The 20,650-nt window shown below is 38.2% G+C and overlaps 2 protein-coding genes across 2 annotated transcripts; both read right to left on the bottom strand.

Annotated features, from left to right (window-relative positions):
• Window positions 1-4,257: 4,257 nt before the first annotated feature.
• Window positions 4,258-5,208, bottom strand: LOC102917191 (olfactory receptor 2AG1-like). The gene has a single exon (XM_006991755.2). The coding sequence runs from the start codon at window positions 5,206-5,208 to the stop codon at window positions 4,258-4,260; it is 951 nt and encodes a 316-aa protein (XP_006991817.1).
• Window positions 5,209-18,356: 13,148 nt separating this feature from the next.
• Window positions 18,357-19,307, bottom strand: LOC102916882 (olfactory receptor 2AG1-like). Its single transcript, XM_006991754.2, has one exon. The coding sequence runs from the start codon at window positions 19,305-19,307 to the stop codon at window positions 18,357-18,359; it is 951 nt and encodes a 316-aa protein (XP_006991816.1).
• Window positions 19,308-20,650: the final 1,343 nt, after the last annotated feature.

Raw genomic sequence — 20,650 nt, 5'->3', positions numbered from 1 at the left:
GATGTGGAGCAAGGGGAACACTCTTTCATCACTAGTGGGAGTGCAAACTTGTACAGCCACTTTGGAAATTGATATGGCAATTTCACAGAAAATTGGGAATAAATCTACCTCAAGACCCAGGAATACCACTCTTGGGCACATACAGAAAGATGCCTAATCATACCAGAAGGACTTGCTTAAATATGTTCATAGCATCTTTATTTGTAATAGTTAGAACCTGGAAACAATCTAGATGCTCAGCCACTGAAGAATGGATAAAGAAAATATGGTATCTTTACACAATGGAGTATTACTCAGCTGTTAAAAGCAATGACATCGGGAAATTTGAAGGCAAATGGATGGAACTAGAAAAAAGTATCATCCTAAATGAGGTAACCCATACCCAGAAAGAAAAACATGGTATATACTCACTCATGAATGAATAATAACTGTAAGGTAAATGATAACCATGCTAAAATCAACAGACCCAGAGAGGCTAGGTAACAAGGAGGGCCCAAGGGAAATGCATGGATCTTCCTGAAAAGGGGAAATAGAAGAGATATCCTGGGTGAGTTTGGGAGCTTTAGGGATTGGACTGGGGTATGGGTTGAAGAGGAGAGTATTAAAAGAGATGACTGGAAAGGGGGAGAGCCTTTTCAGGGTCCGGTAGAAACATGATGCAAGGGAAACTCCCACAAATCTACAAGGATGAACACAGCTAAGACTCCTAGGATATGGCCCAAATTGGCCACCTCCTGTGATCAGACTGGTGACTACCCCAATTGTCATCAGAGAGGTTTCATCCAGTAACTGATGGAAACAGATGCAGAGACTTACAGCCAAACATCAGGCCATGCTCAGGGAATCCTGTTGAAGAGAGGGAAGAAGGATTGTAGGAGCCACAGGGGTCAAGGTCATCATAAGAAAAGCCATGGAAACTACTAACCTGGCTCAAAGGAACTCACAGAATCTGAGCCAACAACCGGGGAGCCTGCATGGGATTGACCTAGGCCCTCTACATATGTATGACAGTTGTGTAGCTTGGTCTACTTGTGGGACTCCTGACAATGGGAGCAGGGCTGTTTGTAAAGCTTTGGCTGGCTCTTGAGACCTATTCCTCATATTGGATTGCCTTGCCCAGACTAAATGGAAGGGAACGTGCTTAGTCTCAATCCCAACTTGATCTACCACACTTTGTTGATACCCACGGGAGGCCTGCCCCTTTCTGAACAGAAATAGAGGAGTAGATTGAGGAGGGGAGGGGAGACGAGTGGAGGGAATGGGATGAGAGGAGGGAGTGGAAACTGTGGTCAGGATGTAAAATAAATTAATTAATTAATTAAATAAATTTATATAAAGAATATTTAACTGATATTAGCCTTGATTTATATACCTTCATTCATAATAATTCACCTAAGGGAAGGATCAGTCATCTATCCAAAAGATTTAAACTTCACTAATTATCATAAACACAAGCAAACACACACATAAGACATTAAATGTTTAATAGCAATATAATAGTTACCCAACAAAATGTTCACATGATGTGATTTCCTTCCAAATACAACTTTCAGGGCAATTTAATCATGTAACAGCTAAGATTTATGATACAGTCATTTATTCCAGGTGCTTCATTGTCTTGTTTTTATGTTTGCTATATTAATTAATCATTATAACAGTTTTATAAAGTAGTTTTTTATTACTGGGAATGTAGTTTAGCTTACTATAATGAATAGCTTATATTATTTTTTTCAAAGAACCTGCATATCATGTTCAAAGTTACACAAATGGAAGACACATTGAATTCTAGACAACTAACCCAAAGTCTTCACCATTGCTCTGTATTACCGTGCAGTGGAGTAAATCATCACTGTCAGCAATGGAGCAAGAATCCTCTACAAGAACACATCAATTCAGAACAATGAGTGTCCATATAGAAAGTGATAGGAAATCCATGTAAATGAGAGCTTATATTAATGTAATATTGTATAGGAAACTTGCTTACTTCTAGTACAAGGACTTTTATTAATTTTCAAAATAACTTATTTCTAGTTATATTAACTACTAAATTAAAAAAAACATAAAAATTCCTGTGCCTATATGTTCAAGTATATGCCTGACTTTCTTCTAGATCCATTTGAGGCTGAATTTTAGACAGGGTGAAATATTAGGATGGGTTTCATTCTTTTATATGCAGGTAACCAGTTTGACCAGGACCATTTGTTGAAAATTCTGTCTTTTATTCAATATGTTTTTTTTTCTAATGACTCATTGCTATACCTATAATTATTACATCGTTCAGCCTTTGTCAGAGAAGTTCTTTTCGCTTAGGTGGCAATTAACACAGAGACACATAAAGTAGCCAAGGTGCAGGAAATAAGGAACTGCGGAGTGCAGGGAACATCTGGATGATACCCTTTGCTGCCAAGACTCAGGGATCATCAGGAAAGGTGGGGAGAATTGTAAGAGCCAGAGGTGGCGGATGACTACAAGGAAACAGTGTTTCCTGGACACAATAGGGAAGTTGCACATATGAACTCACAACAGTTGTGACAGTATGCACAAGCTCGTGCAAGCTCAAGCCACACAAAATACTAGCATGGAGGAGGCAATCCCACCACTCCCTGAGATTCTATTGGCAATTCACAGCTTCAGAGAAATGAATCGTTAAGTTTCTTCAAATGAGTGGCCCCTAGTAGGTTGACTGTACTCCAGTGTTTGACCACAAATCCAAAGTTATATGAGCAGCACATACTGGACACCATGACTTTTTTTTTTAAATAGGACACAATTTTGCATTGGTAAGGATATGGGATGAATCTAGGAGGACTTGGGGAAGGGAGTGAATATGATCAAAATATATGGAAATTTCAAAGAATGTATAAAATATTTTCAAAGTATAAAAGTTAGGTATATTAATGATGTGTCATATTACATTTACAGTCATGTACCTATTGCATAGTATTTAAATAATATTAGTGTGTTTTCCTCTCAAATATTTACCATTTGTGGTAAACACTTCCAAAATTCCTTCTTTTGTATTTTAGAATGCACTAAATATTAGTTTTTTTTATAGTAACCCTGTTGTGCAGTGGCACTCCAGAACCTCTTGATGATCTCCAACATTTCCTCAGCACTCACTGATCTATATAGTTCCCTGATCCTCTCATAATCCAGTGAAAGTTGTTATGTTGCCATTTTCTATGAGATCAGCTTAAAACTAACATGTTTTAGTGTTATAAATAAGGCAGTTACAGTGCTATTTTATTCAGGTATAAAAATTTTTAGGAAAAAACTAGTCAATTTCCACAAACAGCAATACCCAGCTTTTTAGCACAACAAATTAAAATTAGCAAGAAAACAGTTATATTGTCCTTTCTCCTATTTTCTAAACTTTATTTTGAATTGATACAAAAGCATAAAAATATGAATAAACATGAAGTACCACAGATATCTTGACACATATAAATATCATATTATGTTTTAGTCAGGTATCATGCACCAAATTTTGGGACTCTTAGCAATGACTGAGATGTGTTCATGGAAAAAACGGGAAAGCATGATGTTATTCTGTTGCTATCTTTTGTTATTCACAGGATAGAAGTATAAACATTTTCCACACCTACCACCCTTATAATTAATGATAGGAAAAGGTATAAATGCACACGATCTAATGAGCTAGCATACATTAGGCCATCTAGAAAGGTTAATACATGGAAAGATAGAAGGGCAAACGTGATGCAAATTTATAGCATCTAAACACTGGACAAAGCTGTCACTGTAGGCATAACATTTCAGCAAGTTTGGGTGTCTTAAACACATTTAGTAGTATAATGAACATTAAAGTTATATTTGAGTTTAAATAATTCAATTAAAAGAAGATATTTTGAATGAAAACAATTGTGTAATTCTCAAATATCCTCACATTTATATGTGAGCTTCCCACTTGATACCATTTTTTCTAGTTGTTGGCCCAATATGATTTATAGCTCATGAGTTTTATCAAGTGGTAATATCCTAGATCCTTGTTTTAAAAAAAGCACTTAATTGGAAAATAGAAATGATTTTTAAAAGAAGAGTGATTTTAGACCTGCGTCTAAAATCTTATTAAATACCTCATGAAGATAAGACTAAAATGCATTTACAAAGGTAGTTTTGGTTCCATACTTCTCTATCAAAATACACACGTTTATTCTCCTGGTTTTGTGATAAGTATTTCAAATAGGAAGTTTCTGACTTTGAGAGAATTTGAGTATAAAGGACAACTATTAAAGATACCTAGAAGGTAGGGTGTGTTGGCAACAACCGTTTTCCCAGGACCCTCTTCAAAGCCCCACTGACCTCCTTATTCCTTAGACTGTAAATTAGAGGATTCAGAGCTGGGGTGACGATTGTGTACAGAAATGATAGAATATTCTCTTGTTTGGAACTGTGGTAGGAACTGGGCAAGATGTACATGACTGTGAGAGGTCCATAGTACATTCCAACCACAGTCAGGTGGGAAGAGCAGGTGACAAGGGCTTTTTTCCTGCCCTCATTTGAGGGCATATTGAGCACAGTAAACAGAATTAGTGAGTAGGAGGCCAGGATGGCAGCAAGAGGGGGAATTAGCAAGGTCACTCCCATCAAATAAACCATGAGTTCATATCTGGAGGTATCTGCACAGGCCAACTTCAGTAATGGAGGGATCTCACAGAACAGGTGTCTGATCTCTCGGGATTTGCAGAAGGGATACTGCATGGTGTAGATAGTATATCCTAAGGCACTCAGGGAAGCTGGAATCCAGGATATGGCTACCATAAGCCAGCAAATGCTTGGCCTCATAAAGATCGTGTAGTTCAATGGATGACAAATGGCCACATACCTGTCATAGGCCATGAAGGCCAGAAGGAGGTCTTCTGCACTACCCAGTGCCAGTTCCAGGAACATCTGAAGGGCACAACCACCAAAGGTGATGGTGTTGTCTCTGAGCAGAAAATCCATGACAGCCTTGGGACTGATAACTGATGTGAGGAGAAGGTCCATGAGAGAGAGCTGCCCAAGCAAGAGGTACATGGGAACATGGAGGTACACATCCATTGTAATGACCAGGATCAGCAGCCCATTGCTGATCAGTGCCAGCATGTACAAAGCAGCCATTGTAGCACAGAGCAGTTCAGGAGAGCCACTGCCATCGAGAATTCCCACCAAGATGAAACCACTTCCCAAGGTGGAGTTCCAAGGCTCCATTCTGTGTGGTCTCTTTAGTTGTCTGGAAGAAGTTGACTCAGTTTAGTGTTTGCTATTATAGACCTAGTTTTGTAAAATCAGAGGCCTCTGAAGGTATGCAGCATAACTATTGTAAGATAATATTTTTTCCTTTACTAAATAGCTATGCTGCTTGGTCTCCAGATTTCTATTTCTTAGTTGTATCTTGATAAAAAATTTTTGTGTATGCATAGAAGAGCTACATAGTAATGACTAAACATTATGTTATCTCTTTGTGAAATACTGATCAGGACATTAAACTTGAAAAAAGTGACTTTCCTAGAAAATAATTATCTTTCATGTTAGGGTTAAAGAAATATTCTAACCTATATGCCCTTTAGTATTTCATTTGGCTAATGGGTTAAATATTCCAATTAGTTTTCATAGATGTGTTTAAATATGTATTTCTCAGCTAGTTCAGAGATGTGATTTCAATAAATTACTTCCTCCATTTTCCCCACATTTCTTGGTTCTGTTTATATGTTTTGAGATGGGATATTTCTGAGTCCAAGAGTCATTTCATTTGCTGGTGCTCTTGCCTGGACCTCCTAGGTTCTGTGATTTCAAGCATGCCTTAAACTTTCCACCTCCTTTTCTACATTTTGCAAATCAATATGTTTGTAGCAAATCTCATTAAAGGGAGACAAATTGTTTACCTTAGTTATTTCTCTTGCTCAGCCCCACCTTCTGCATCAGTCTTGAGAGAACTATTAAGTGTCAGAAAGTAGGCTATAGTGGTGACAAAGTGTTGCTTTTAGAGTTAAACCTTTATTATCAATACAAACATATTTGTTTGTTTTACCAGATTATAATTCAGTGAGTGAATGGAAAGATACAGAATTGCAAGACATGAGTCCTTTCACAGAAAAATGAGTCAGCTTGCTTTGGAGAAATGATGAAAAGTAACTAAAGAGCAGATAGATTTTGTTGTACTCAGTCCCAATAAATGCAAACCAATATAGTCTTTGACCTTGATGCTTACCTTCCCTTCTGCAAGTAGGAAGCTCATGCACTAGATAGAAGTGGTTTAGGGATAGGGAAGAAAGCCAGCCTTTCTTGAAAACTGACATTGGTGCATGGTTCCCAAACCTATGGAGACACTAACAAGAACAGGGGTGTAAGATTGACAGGTGCCACTGCTGTGTATCATTTAAGAACAAATGAAACCAACTCATAAGTGAAGAGTGAAAGATGTGAAAGTAAAGCATCCTTCTATAAACCATGTAGCCACATCGTGTGTGTGTGTGTGTGTGTGTGTGTGTGTGTGTGTGTGTGTGTGTGTGTGTGTAAATATATATTGACATCTCATTAGTTTCCATTGGCTTCACTAGGGGACATTAGTACCTTAAGAGACAAATGGTATGAGAATGTAGAATAAGTATCAGTTCACATGGTCCTTTTAGAACATTCATAAACTTCCTGATATTTATCATCAAAAGCTGTAGCAGGTACAGGCTCTGGAGACAGGTATTGAGATTACTATTAGGAAGAATGTACCCAGATCTAGACTCTAACACAGACTTTAATCCTTCATAATTGATTCCTTTTTAACATTCAAAAGAAAATCTAAAATAGGAAGTTTGAAAGGGAATCAGAGGCCAAAAACCTAGGGAATATAACATGGTAATTTTAATTAAAAGATAGATAAATTTGTTACCTTTGGCAGTAAAAAGCCTAGGTACTTGACCACCTGTAGATTCACTTAAAGACTGAGAAAATTCCAATCCAAACAGGAAGTAAAGATGTGGTTTAACTTCAGCAGTACTTAGCTGACTTGTTCTGCTAAGTTGGTGAAATATGTCAACAGTCCATGCATGTTAAGTGTCAGGACTGTTCTAGCCTATCCTCTCATCTACAGATGTGGACTGGAGATGGCAGTGAGGAGAGCCAGGCAACAATCTTTGGGTGGCATCATATGGACGAAGATGCCTTTCCTGATAAGAATTGGTGGAAATGGCTTCCATTCTAAATGATGCATGGAGACAGTTCTTCCAGCCTAATATCAAGTTTCAGACATTTTTGGACCTAGTAACTCCAGTTTCTTTATTCCTGTTGCTAGGTGCTAAGATCAATGATGAATGAAAGAAATTGGCATTTGAAGAAATTTTCAGAGTCCTGTTATGTATACCTTTATGCTCCTGGAGCCAAGAGTAACCCAGGGTTTTGTAAAGGTGCTTTATCTTTAGATTCCAGGACCTACTTTCTTCTTTTTTCTCTGCATAGCTTCAGAGGGACTTAATTCCCAGCTGAAATGGCCTCCCCTGGAAATGTTGATATGGGAAATGGTAAATTAATGAATTCTCTTGGGTGAGTTCTTGACTTGCTTTCCTTGAGCTTTTTTGTCACTTAATGAACTCTACAGTTCCAAGTTTTTTCTTCTATGAATGCAGGATCTACTTCCCTTTGCATCCCAAGTCCTGAGATTATCAATGCACAAATACCCAACTTTTCTTGATTTCTATATAATTCTAAAGTAAATATTGACAATCTGTTTTAAAATATCTAACTCTACATATGTGCAGAAGTTTGTTTTATTCTAGTCCTAGAGAGGTCAGTTGCCCAGCTTTCATGAAATATCCTCTTTTGCTAGGCTATTTCCAGTTCTACATAGCTGCTCTGTGTGGAGTCTGCAAGTGTGAGATCTTCCACTCATCTACTTTGGTGTAACCCAGTACAGCTTCTCTATTGGTTCATGTCTTGGTGCTATCAATGAATGTTGAGAAAATTAGCTAAAATTTCTAGGTATTAAAGAGGAAATACCACAGCATTGGAATTTGTAGAAATTCCAAATTAATTAAAGTCTTTTAAATGTTCTTAGACCCAAACAATAGACTACCATCTTATAATTACACTTAGATGACAATGATCTGTCAATGGCACAGTAGGACAAGGAATGGGTGTGTTTTAAAATGACAAAATGAAACTGCACAGCTAGACACTTTGTGCAAAGTTGAACTGTTACCAATGAATGAGGTAAAAGCAAAGAATTTCTGTTGTCCTCTAGGACCTTTTTTCCTTGTCTTGCTTCATAGTTTTCACCCATCCCACTCTATAGTTCACCTAGATCCCACATCCTTGAGTCATCTACTCTATCCTACAGTCCCTTTAACTCCTCCAGGATCTCTCTTTTCTGAATAGCTAAATAGGCCCCATTCTTGACCATACCAAAAGGTCACCAAAAAACTATAGAAAGAAGGAAAAATAAGCTGCAATAACTGAAGCACAAAACAAGACTAAGAACACAAACAGTGAACAAGAGACAGGAATCAACATGCACCTTTCAATAAAAACCTTAAATATTAATGGCCTCAACACACTAATCAAATGACACAGTTTAGTTGAATGGATTAAGTAACAAAATCTGTCTTCTTGCTGCCTAATGGAAATTCACCTTATCTTCAAGTATCTTAAAGTGAAAAATAGAAAATGGGACCTATAATGATAAATGTTAAGGCCTTGGAAAAACTTGGAAAAAAATGTGAATGAACTAGATACCAAACTATTAGACATGTAGAAATTAACTACATAATAAACACAATGAGTGAAAAGAATCCATGAAACAAAATTTTATTCTTTGAAATGGTAAACAAGATTGGTAGTCCCTTAGCTAAGTTAACCAAAAGAAAAAGAAAGAATATCAAAATTAGGAAAATTCAGAAAAATCATAAGGACATACTTTTAAGAAGCTTACATTAAAAGAATTAAAATTATAGAGTAGTTACTCTATAATAGGGCAATAAATCTACTTCTATATACCACAGGCTAACTAATAAAAAGCTCAATCCCAGAAATGGGTTACTTATCTTCGAATAGATGGTCAATGAGGTCTCATACACACATGTAGACTACAGGCTATAGCCAATGCTCTTGTTTACTGTCTGGATTCTGGAGTCCAGAACTTTACAATAAGACTCTATTGCCAAAGAAATCAAATGCTTGAATCAAGCTGGTACTGACCTGGAAGTTTCCTCCCCACTGCCAATCATTTATGCTGCTAGAAAGTGCTATGCGAGCTACTGGAAGAGAAACATAATTATCAGTCTTACCCAAGTATGACTCTCACAGTCTATAATAATGACTGGTCTGGCAAGAAATGCCAAGTGGTGGAATAGTAGCACAGGGATACAAGGAACATACCTAAATATAATTAAAGCAATATACATCAAGCCTGTAGTCAACATCAAATTAAATGGAGAGAACCTCAAAGCAATTCTGCTAAAATCAGGAACAAGACAAGGCTGTCTACTCTCTCAATATATATATATATATTCAATAAAGTACTTCAAGTTCTAGCTAGAGCAATAAGACAACTGAAGGAGATCAAGGGCATAAAAATTGGAAAGGAAGAAGTCAAAGTATCATCATTTGCAGGTGATATGATAGTATGCATAAATGACTCCAAAAATACTAGCAAGGAACTTCAATAGCTGATAAACACCTTTAGATAAGTGGCTCAATAGGAAATTAACTAAAACAATCAGTATCTCTCTCCCCTATATATAAATGACAAATGAACTTAGAAATAAATCAGGGAAACAATACCTTTCATAATAACCACAAATAACATAAAAATGTCCTTGGATAACCCTAACCAAGAAATTAAAAGACTTATATGAATAAAATTTCAAGTCTTTGAAAAAAGAAATTGAAGAAGATATTAGAAGATATAGACTTCCAATGCTCATGGGTAGGTAATAAAAATGGCCATCCTACCAAAGGCAATCTACAGATTCAATGTCATCCCAATCAAAATCCCAACACAATTCTTTACAGACTCGAAAGGACAAAACTCAATTTAATATGAAAAAAACAAATTAAAAAACCAAGATAACTAAAACAATCTTGAATAATAAAAGAACTCTTGGAGGTGTCACCATCCCTGATTTCAAGCTGTAATATAGAACTATAGTAACAAAAGCCACATGGTATTGTCATAAAACAGACATGTTGATCAATAGAATTAAATAGAAGACCCAGACACAAATCAACACCCCTGTTTCTTAGTTAGAGTTTCTGTTGCTGTGAAGGGATACCATGACCACAGCAACTCTTATAGAGGAAAAACAATTAGTTGGGGTGGTTTACATTTTCAAAGGTTTAGACCATTATCATCATGGTGGGACAATGGCAGTGTGCAAACAGACATGATGCTGGAGTAGTAGCTGAGTGTCTTACATCTTTACTTGCAGGCAGGAAGAAGTGGTCTGTGATACTGGGCATGGCCTAAATATATATGAGACTCATTTTCTGAGAGAAAGAGACTGCTATTTTCTTTCAAATCACTGCATCACACTCCCTGGACCCCAAAGGTTTGCAGGCATATCATAATGCAAAAATACATTTATTCCCACTTGGAAAGTCTCCCTGCTATATCACAGTATCAGTAATGTTTAAAAGTCCAAAGTTCAAAATCTCCTCTGAAATTCATGCAATCTCTTAACTGTAATTCCCTATAAAATCAAAATAGAAAAAGATTACATGCTTCCAACATATAATGGCACAGTGTTCCAAAACATAAGGATGGAAACATAGTGAGAAAAAACTGGACCGAAGGAAAAACTGGACTGAACCATCTGGGCAAACTCCATATTCTGCATCTCCATGTCTGATGTCAAAACACTCTTCAGATCTTCAATTCTTTTCAGCTTTGTTGACTGCAGTCCAGTCTTTTTTTGGGGGGGGGGGCTGTTTCCACTCTCTGTTAGCAGCTTTCCTTGGCAGATATCCCATGACTCTCCCATCTCCAACATCTTGGGGTCTCCAACGTAATCCAGGCTTCAACTACAATAGATTTCCTTAGTCGCTGCTTAACTCTAAAGATAGAACCACATGGCCAAAGCTGCCAAGTTCTGCTGCTTGCTTGAGCTGGAACATGGACCCCTAATTCAATTACGTCTTTATCAGCTTTCTGTTTTCTATGATTTCCTTCACTGCCTAATCTTGGCTGTCTTGGAATTTGCTCTGTAGACCAGGCTGGCTTGAACTCAGAGATCTGTCAATTACATCATCCTCAGCTTTGTTTTTGATGGTTACCTTCACTGCCTAAGCTTGGTTATACTGGAACTCGCTCTATAGACAGGGCTGGCCTCAAACTGAAAGACCCACCAGCCTCTGCCTCTGGAGTGCTTGGATTAAAGGTGTGCTCCACCATACCTGGTTCTAAGCTTTTTTTTTTTTTTTTAAATTATTTGCACAAGTTGGAAACTTAGCTGTATAGGATCTTGCCTAGAGGTCACCACTCCCTTTTTCCCATTTCTTAATCTGTTTATATCCTTGACCAGCTTGATCTTTTTCAGTATAAATCTGCATTAGAGTTACCACTAATAACCACACAATAGAGTCTATACTAAGCTGTTTTGAGAGTTCCTCTGCCAACAGAATTAATCCAAATCTCTTCAATTTAGCCTCAGGTAGACTCTTTGGACAAGGGCAAAAGCAGCCACATTTTCCACCAAAATATCACAAGAATGATCTTTAGGAAACATATTAAAATATAAGCAAAAATTATCAATAGAGGGATCTCAAATGCCTGAAAAACACTTTTAAAAATGTTGACATCCATAGACATTGGGGAAATACAAATCAAAACTACTTTGAGAGTCCATCATATACTTTTCAGAATGGCTAGGATCAATAACACAAGTGAAAGCTCATGCTGGTGAGGATGTGGAGCAAGGGGAACACTCCTCCATTGCTGGTGGGAGTGGAAACGTGTACAGCCACTATGGATATCAATGTGGCAGTTTCTCAAAAGCTGGAATTGATCTACTTCAAGACATAGCTATATGGACTTTGGTATTATACTCAAAGGATGTTCCATCTTACCACAAGGACACTTGCTCAACTATGTTCATTGCAGCATTATCACTCATAATAGCCAGAAACTGGAAACAACCTAGATGTCCCTCTATAGAAGAATGGTTAAAGAAAGTGTGGTACATTTACACAGTGGAGTATTACTCAGATGTTAAAAAAATGATATCATGAAATTTGCAGACAAATGGATGGAACTAGAGAAGATCATCCTGAGTGAGGTAACCCATACCCAGAAAGATAAGCAAGATATTTACTTAGTGATAAGTGGATATTAGTTTTAAAGTAAGAGATAATCATGCTATTGTCCATAAACTCAGAGAAGCTAAGTAACAAGGAGGAATCTAGGGGACAGGCATGGATCTCCTTGGGAAGGGGGAGTAGAATAGATTTTGTGGGTGGACTGGGAGAGGGTGGAGAAGGGAACATAAGGGATCAGGTGGAGGAGAGAGGGATGAAGGGAAAGAGTAAGGGGAGAGATGACTGGAACTGGGGGGCATTTGGCTGGAGATGTGGAAACCTTATTCAGTAGATACTTCCTGCAACCAAGGAGTCTGAACATAGTGAGGACTCCTAGTAAAGGATGATATAGAGTCTGATCTGATCATCTTCTGTAACCATGCAAGGCTTCTAGTAGTTTGACTGCGATGTCAATCCAGGCACAAAATCTTCAACCTACAACCTGTCCATACTACTGGGGGACAAAAAGAAAAAAAGAAAAGAAAAGGCAGGGGAAGAGAAGGGGGAAAGGTCAATGAAACGACTCCTAATGATATTCTGCTATACTCCTTTATTAGTGCCTAGACCAATTGCCCTGAGTGAGGCTTCCTCCAGCTACTGATGGGAGCAGATGCAGAGACTCACAGCTAAACATTAGCTGGAGCTCAGAGAATACCCTAGGAGAGGGAGAGGAAGGATGTAGGAGCCAGAGGGGTCAAGGACCCCAGGAAAACAAGGCCCATAGAATCAGCAAAGCAGAGCTCATAGGGGCCAACCAAGACTGAAGCAGCAATCATGGAGCCTGCATGGGACTGTGCTAGGTCTTGTGCATTTACATTGCAGTTGATTAGCTTGGGTGTCTCTGACTCTTTGCCCTGATGTTGGGACCCTTTTCCTCCTGTTCAGTTGCCTTGATGAGGGTATATGCCTAGTTTTATTGCATCTTGTTATGTTGTGTTCAGTTTATAGCTCTGGGAGGCCTGCACTTTTCTAAAGGGAAATGGAAGAACAATGGGTTTGAGAAAGATGAGAGGTAGGGGAAACTGGGAGGAGTGGAGGGAGAGGAGGCTATGATCAGAGTGTGTTGTATAAGAGAAGAATGAATTTTAAAAAAAGAAAATTAAAAAAAATTACTAATGCAGAAGTGTATGCAACAGACACTGCTCCTTTTGAATCTGCTTTACTTTTTGGCCCGGGACATGGGTTTCAAAGGGATATCAGCTTCATTAAAATAGAAAATATTTGTAAAAAAATAATAATTTTTCTTCTAAAGTGACCATGTAAGTTATTTTCTAAAATACCATTAGAAGAAAACATGACAATCTTAAAATATATAGATTTTTCCTAGCTTTCATTTTTTATTGTTTTTTATAATTTTTTTTCTTGAGAATTTTATGCATTCATATAAAGCGCTTTTATAAAATCCATCCCCTAGTTCCTTCCCTCCAAACTTTTCTCTACTCACTGCGTTGCTTTTCCCCCCAATTCATCCACTCTTTGAATCCTCTGAGTCCATCTCTTATTTTCTGTATGTGCGTGGGTCTAGAACAATCTATGGGGTATAGGTAACCTCTCAGGAGATGCATTCCTGAAGAAAATTTCCTTCTTGCCTCTTTTTTTTCTTCTTCTGGGTTTCTCTGTGTAGCTTTGTGCCTTTCCTGGAACTCGCTTTGGAGACCAGGCTGGCCTCGAACTCACAGAGATCCACCTGGCTCTGCCTCCCAAGTGCTGGATTAAAGGCGTGTGCCACCACTGCCCGGCGAAAATTTCCTCCTTAAAAATTCCCACCATATATTTTAATGTCAAGTGATAAATTGGAATATAAATTTTAACCAATATTATAATCACCATAGTATCTATATCCTCAATCTTGATGTTGTAAAAAATATTAACAAGAAAAATATAAATTACTGAAATTAAATGATATAGTTTTGCCAATAATACATTCACAAAACTTTAATGTAAAATAAAATGTAAAATGATTAATATTTTCATGAAAACAATTTTCATTTAATTCCAAGACTATTCAGGGAAAGACAGTAATATACACGAGAGCTCACTATTGCTAATTAAAATTAACACATTTAAAAACATGCATAAAACAGCATTTGTATGACAGTGATAAATAGCTAGTTACATTACAAAACACCCACGTGCTGTCATATACTACTACTCACAATTCCCAGGGCAATTTTTTCTCATAACAAGTAGATGTACAATGTCATCATATATTCCGCATGCCTCAGTAAATGTATTTATATTTACTATCTTAATCTCCACAATTCTGTAAAATGGGTCTTTTGTCACTGGAAATTTATAGTTACAGAAGTTTTGGCTCAAAAAGGCTAAGTTCAAGTTCAAAGTTACACAAGAAAGTGAGCTGCATTGAATTCTGACCTCTGCGTTTTAACAGCTGGCCATAGACTTTTCACCAGCATCTGTGTTACCACCATACAACACAGAGCATATCACTGTGTACCAGCAGGTGAAGAAACCTCTCCATGAACACATCAGCATAGCAAAGTAAGTGTCAGCATCAAAAATAGAGGGAAATTTATCTAAATGAGTGTCAGGTTTTACACATAATTGATACTTAATTACTTCTAATATACTAACTTCTATTTATTTTCTTTAAAAACTTATTTTTTTATATTTTATATGTTACATCAAAAATCAAAACCACGTTTATATCTTAATATGTCATGTTATGTTTCTGTACATATATCCATTGTATAATATTTAAATCAAGTTTAATACATTTATCTCCTCAAATATTTACTCATTCTTTATGATGATACCTTTCAAATTCTTTTTCTGGCTTTTGGAATGAACTAAATATTATTGTATCTATAATCATCCTTCTGTTCAGTAGTGATGCATAAACTCTTGCTGCTATCCCACTGTGATTCAGCACCCATTGATTAACATTCCTCTGTTCCTTTCCCTCACCTAAAAATCTCCCTAGCTCTTGTCACCACTGTTCTATTTTTAGCTTGTATGAGCTCAACTTAATAAGAACTATGTTTAGTGTTATAAATGAAGAGGCTATAATGATATTTCCTTCTTGTTAAAACACAGAGGATATTATCAATTTCTACAAACAGTAATACCAACCCCATAGTACTGCATATTTAAGTTAGGAAGAAAAACAACATTGTCCCTGTCTCCTAACTTTCAAATTTTAATTTATTTTTCCCTCCAAATTCTTCATTGATCTATTTCTAGTTTTCTTTGAGAAAACCTCAGGCTGATTTCTAAAGCATCTGTGACAAATTATAATCCCACCAATAGTGTGTCATCACGTTCCTTTCCCAATATCTATGGGAGCATTGGTTGTCAATTGTACTCTCAATGGTGACAGTCCTGTCTGGTGTTTTAGCTCAACATAAAAACCATCAAAACATGGGAATGCTTGGGTATATGCCCAGGAGTGGTATAGCTGGATCTTGGGGGAGATTGATTCCCAATTTTCTAAGAAAGCGCCATATTGATTTCCAAAGTGGTTGTACAAGCTTGCATTCCCACCAGCAGTGGAGGAGAGTTCCCCTAGTTCCACATCCTCTCCAGCATAAAGTGTCTTCAGTGTTTTTGATCTTAGCCACTCTGACAGGCGTAAGGTGGTATCTCAGAGTTGTCTTGATTTGCATTTCCCTGATGATTAGGGAAGTTGAGCAATTCCTTAAATGTCTTTCAGCCATTTGGGATTCCTCTGTTGAGAATTCTCTGTTTAGTTCTAAAGCCCATTTCTCAATTGGACTGTTGGTCCTTTTGATGTCTAATTTCTTGAGTTCCTTATATATTCTGGATATCAGTCCTTTGTCAGATGTGGGGTTGGTGAAGGAATGCTCAATCATACCACAAGAGCACTTGCTCAGCTATGTTCATATCAGCATTGTTTGTAATAGCCAAAACCTGGAAACAACCTAGATGCCCTTCAACTGAAGAATGGATAAATAAATTGTGGCACATATACACAATGGAATACTACTCAGCAGAGAAAAACAACGACATCACACGGTTTGCAGGCAAATGGATGGATCTAGAAAAAATCATCCTGAGTGAGGTAACCCAGACTCAGAAAGACAAATATGGTATGTACTCACTCATAGGAAGATGCTAGATGTGGAACAAGGATGACTAGACTGCTACTCACATCACCAGTGAGGCTACCTGGAAAACGGGACCCCAAAAAAAGACACGGAGAAATGGACAAGATCTACATGAATAGCCTGGTCATGAGTGGGAACAATGAAGGGCGACAGTCGAGGGAAAGAGTGGGAGATCCTAGCTGGATCAAGAAAAGAGAGGGAGAACAAGGAATAGGAGACCATGGTAAATGAAGACCACATGAGAAGGTGAGAAGGGGAGGAAGCAGAGAGCTAGGGAGGCCCACGGAGATCCACAAAGATACCCCCTCAAAAGACTGCTGGCAATGGTCGCGAGACGGCAGGAACTGACCTACTCTGGTGATGGGATGGCCAGACACCCAAATAGTGGTGCCATAAACCCCATCCAAGGACTGAGGAATCTGAAGGCAGACATCCACGGCTGGGCCCCTGGTGGAGCACTGGGAGTCTAATTAGTGAGTAAGAAGAGGATTTATATGAGCGAGAATTGTTGAAGCCAAGGTTGGATAAAGCACCGGGACAAATAACCAAATGAATGGAAGCACAGGATCTATGAACCAAAGGCTGAGGGGCCCCCAACTGGATCAGGCCACCTGAACGGGTGAGACAGTCAGTTGGCTTGATCTGTTTGGGAGGCAGCTGTGCATTGGTGCCAGGTCCTGGGCTCGTTGCATGAGTTGGCTGTTTGAATCCTGGGACTTATGCAGGGACACTTGGCTCGGTCTGGGAGGGGGGAATGGACCTGCCTGGACTGAGTCTACCAGGTCAACCCCGGTCCTCGGGGGAGACCTTGATCTGGAGGAGGTGGGAATGGGGGGTGGGCTGGGGGGAGGGGTGGGCGAGAGGGGGAGAACAGGGGATTCTGTGGCTATTATGTTGAACTGAATGGTGTTGTAAAATAATAATAATAATAATAATAATAATAATAAAAAGAAAACAAAAAAAAAAAAACATGGGAATGCACACAGAGTACCATATGATATTTTGACACAGTACAGATTGTGAAATTTTTATGTACAGAACAAGAGTAAACATATGGATTCTTTGTGTTTGTTGAGACACTTTACTACATGTTAGAAAAAAAGGAAAAGTTTTGTTTCATCCTGCTCTTTGATTTTATTATTCTCAGGCTAGAAAAGTAAGAGTTTATTTCAATTCCCATCACTAAAAGAAAGAAAGGGAAAAAATAAAAGAGAACACATGTACATATACAGAGAGAGAGAGAGAGAGAGAGAGAGAGAGAGAGAGAGAGAGAGAGAGAATCTGAACTGTGATGCCTATTAGAACATCCATAAATGCTGATACTTGGGAAGAGAGAAAGAATGTACATGATATAAATTTCCACCAAGCCTTAAACAAATTATTGACTGTCAATATTATTTTTGGTCAATATTAAGTAGTTTAACATTTATGGAAATCTCAAGAATCCTCTCCAATTAATATGTGACCTATCTACTTGAAACTCTTTTTCATGGTTCTTCGTCCAACAAGGACTTAAAAGTTCAGATAGTTCAGATACCTGTGTGCAGATAGTAAAGCCAATTTGAACCTCTACACTAAGCAGTTACATTGGAAAAATGGTGTCTAACTTTTAAAGACATAGAAAGTACGTAACTTCATTCTATAAAATACCTAATAATATTCAAAGAGAATTTTTTTTTGTTTTTTCGAGACAGGGTTTCTCTGTGTAGCTTTGCGCCTTTCCTGGGACTCACTTGGTAGCCCAGGCTGGCCTCCAACTCATAGAGATCCACCTGGCTCTGCCTCCCAAGTGCTGGGATTAAAGGCGTGTGCCACCACTGCCCGGCCTCAAAGAGAATTTTGAAACAATGTTGTATCCCATACTTATCTATCAAAAAAAAAAACCCAAACACTTTTATTCTCTTTATATTACCAGTAGTATTTCATTCATAGTAGAAATCTTCTAATTTTTAGGAAGAATAAAGTTTAGAAGGCAGCTATTAGAACCATCTAGAATGTAGACTGTACTGACAACAACCTTTTCCCCAGGACTCTCCTCAAAGCCCCTGGGACCTCCTTATTCCTCAGGCTGTAGATGAGAGGATTTAAAGCTGGAGTGAAAATTGTGTAGAAAACTGAGCTGATATTATCTTGTTTGGGGCTGTGGAAGGAACTGGGCAGGACATACATGACCATGGCACCCCCATACCACATCCCAACCACAGTCAGATGGGAAGAACAAGTGACAAGAGCTTTCTTCCTGCCCTCATTTGAGGGCATGTGGAGTACAGTGAACAGAATTAGTGAGTAGGAAGCCAGGATGGCAGCAAGAGGGGGAATTAGCAAGGTCACTCCCATCACATAAACCATGAGCTCATATCTGGAGGTATCTGCACAGGCCAACTTCAGCAATGGAGGAATCTCACAGAACAGGTGTCTGATCTGCCTGGATTTACAGAAAGGATATTGCATGGTGTAGATGCTATATCCTAGAGCACTGAGGGATGCCAGAATCCATGATGTGGCTATCATGAGCCAGCAGACTTTGTGACTCATTAAAATCGTATAGTTCAGAGGATGACAAATGGCCACATACCTGTCATAGGCCATGAAGGCCAAAAGGAGGTCCTCTGCACTACCCAGTGTCAGTTCCAAAAACATCTGAAGGGCACAGCCCCCAAAAGAGATGGTGTTGTCTTTGGTGAGAAAATCTATTACAGCCTTGGGAGTGATAACTGATGTAAGGAGGAGGTCCATGAGAGAGAGCTGCCAGAGCAAAAGATACATGGGAACATGGAGCCGGGCATCCATGGTGATAACCAGGAGTAACAGTCCATTGCTGGTCAGGGCTAAAAAGTACAGGGCTGTGATAGTGGCACAGAGCAGTTCAGGAAAACCACTGTCATCCAGAATCCCCACTAAGATGAAGCCATTTCCAGAGGTGGAGTTGCAGACCTCCATTCTGTGAGGTCTCTTTAGCTTCCTAGAAAACATATGATTCAGTTAGGTTTTGCTAATATCAACTCAAATTGTTAATTGTTACATCAATAACCCCCTGTGCTACCCAGAATGACCACAATAACTTGGGATCTTTCTAAATAGCTTTACTTCTTGATTTATATCTCTCCTTCCCTCTCCCTCTCCCCTCCCCCTGCTCTCTGTCTGTCTCCTCAAATATCTATGAAAATCCATCTATGTGTGGAATAGGTAGCATAAATATTAGGAAATCACCTGATAAAGTAATACTCAGGAAACTAAACCTGGAACATATTTCTAGAAAAATAAAGATATCTCTTATGATCAAAGAACTATCCTAGCATGTGAGATTGTAGTATAATGTTTAAGGAATCACTTTAAATATTTCAGTTAAGTTTCCTGAATAAAAATCTTTCAAATGTGAAACTCTAAACTGATTTCAAAGAAATACCACTATTTGTTTTTTTACATTTCATTTTTAAGATTTTTTTAAAATTATGTGTATGTAGATGGAGATATGACTCAGCTCTCAGCTGTTTTAAGGTTTGTTTCTGCAAATCATTCAGCCATGACATGGCATCACACACACACACACACACACACACACACACACACACACACACACACACACACTTCATTAGTTTGCCTTGGCTTCTCTGTGGGACGTTAGTATGTTAACAGTTAAATAGTATTAAAATATTAATCAAAAAATCTCTTTGAGTTAGGGGTTCCTTGGGGGTTTTCATTATTGTCCAAAGTCAGCAATATCCACAAGGTCCTGTATTGACATTCCTACAAAAGAGGAAGTACCCAGGTCTAGATTATAACACAGAATTTTACCAATCCCAGTTGATTCTATCTTTCAATTTTTTATTGTTCAATAACAGTTTTCTAAGTGAATTTTTCAACAATTTCATACATGTCCCTGATTTATTCTGCTCACTATCTCCCCTCCTCAAACACTCAAAGCCTTCTATTTTTTCTTAGTATTCAAAAAAAAAAAAAAAGATGAAAGGAAAAGGAGACCAAGTACCTAGGGAATTTGATTCCATAGCTTCTGACCTTGGCATTTGCTTTGAACTCTATTCTTCGGCTCAACATTTCCAGAAGCTGTCTATACATTTCAATAAAAGAGAGACACATCTTTCCCTCACTTTCTAAGAAGCCTAGGTGCCTGACCATTTCAGCTTCCCTTGGGCTGCTTGAATATTGAAGACACTTCACTACACTTGAGAAGATCTGATGCAGTTTAATTCAGCAGCAGCTAGTGGATTTGTTTTGCTAAGTTGCTGCAGTGTGTCAGGGGTCGGTCCAATGTCAGGTGTCAA

The sequence above is a fragment of the Peromyscus maniculatus genome, chromosome 1 (assembly GCF_049852395.1).
Source record: "Peromyscus maniculatus bairdii isolate BWxNUB_F1_BW_parent chromosome 1, HU_Pman_BW_mat_3.1, whole genome shotgun sequence".
Classification (NCBI taxonomy): Eukaryota; Metazoa; Chordata; class Mammalia; order Rodentia; family Cricetidae; genus Peromyscus; species Peromyscus maniculatus.
Note: the sequence above shows the minus strand (reverse complement) of the source record. Positions and strands in the feature narration are given on the sequence as shown.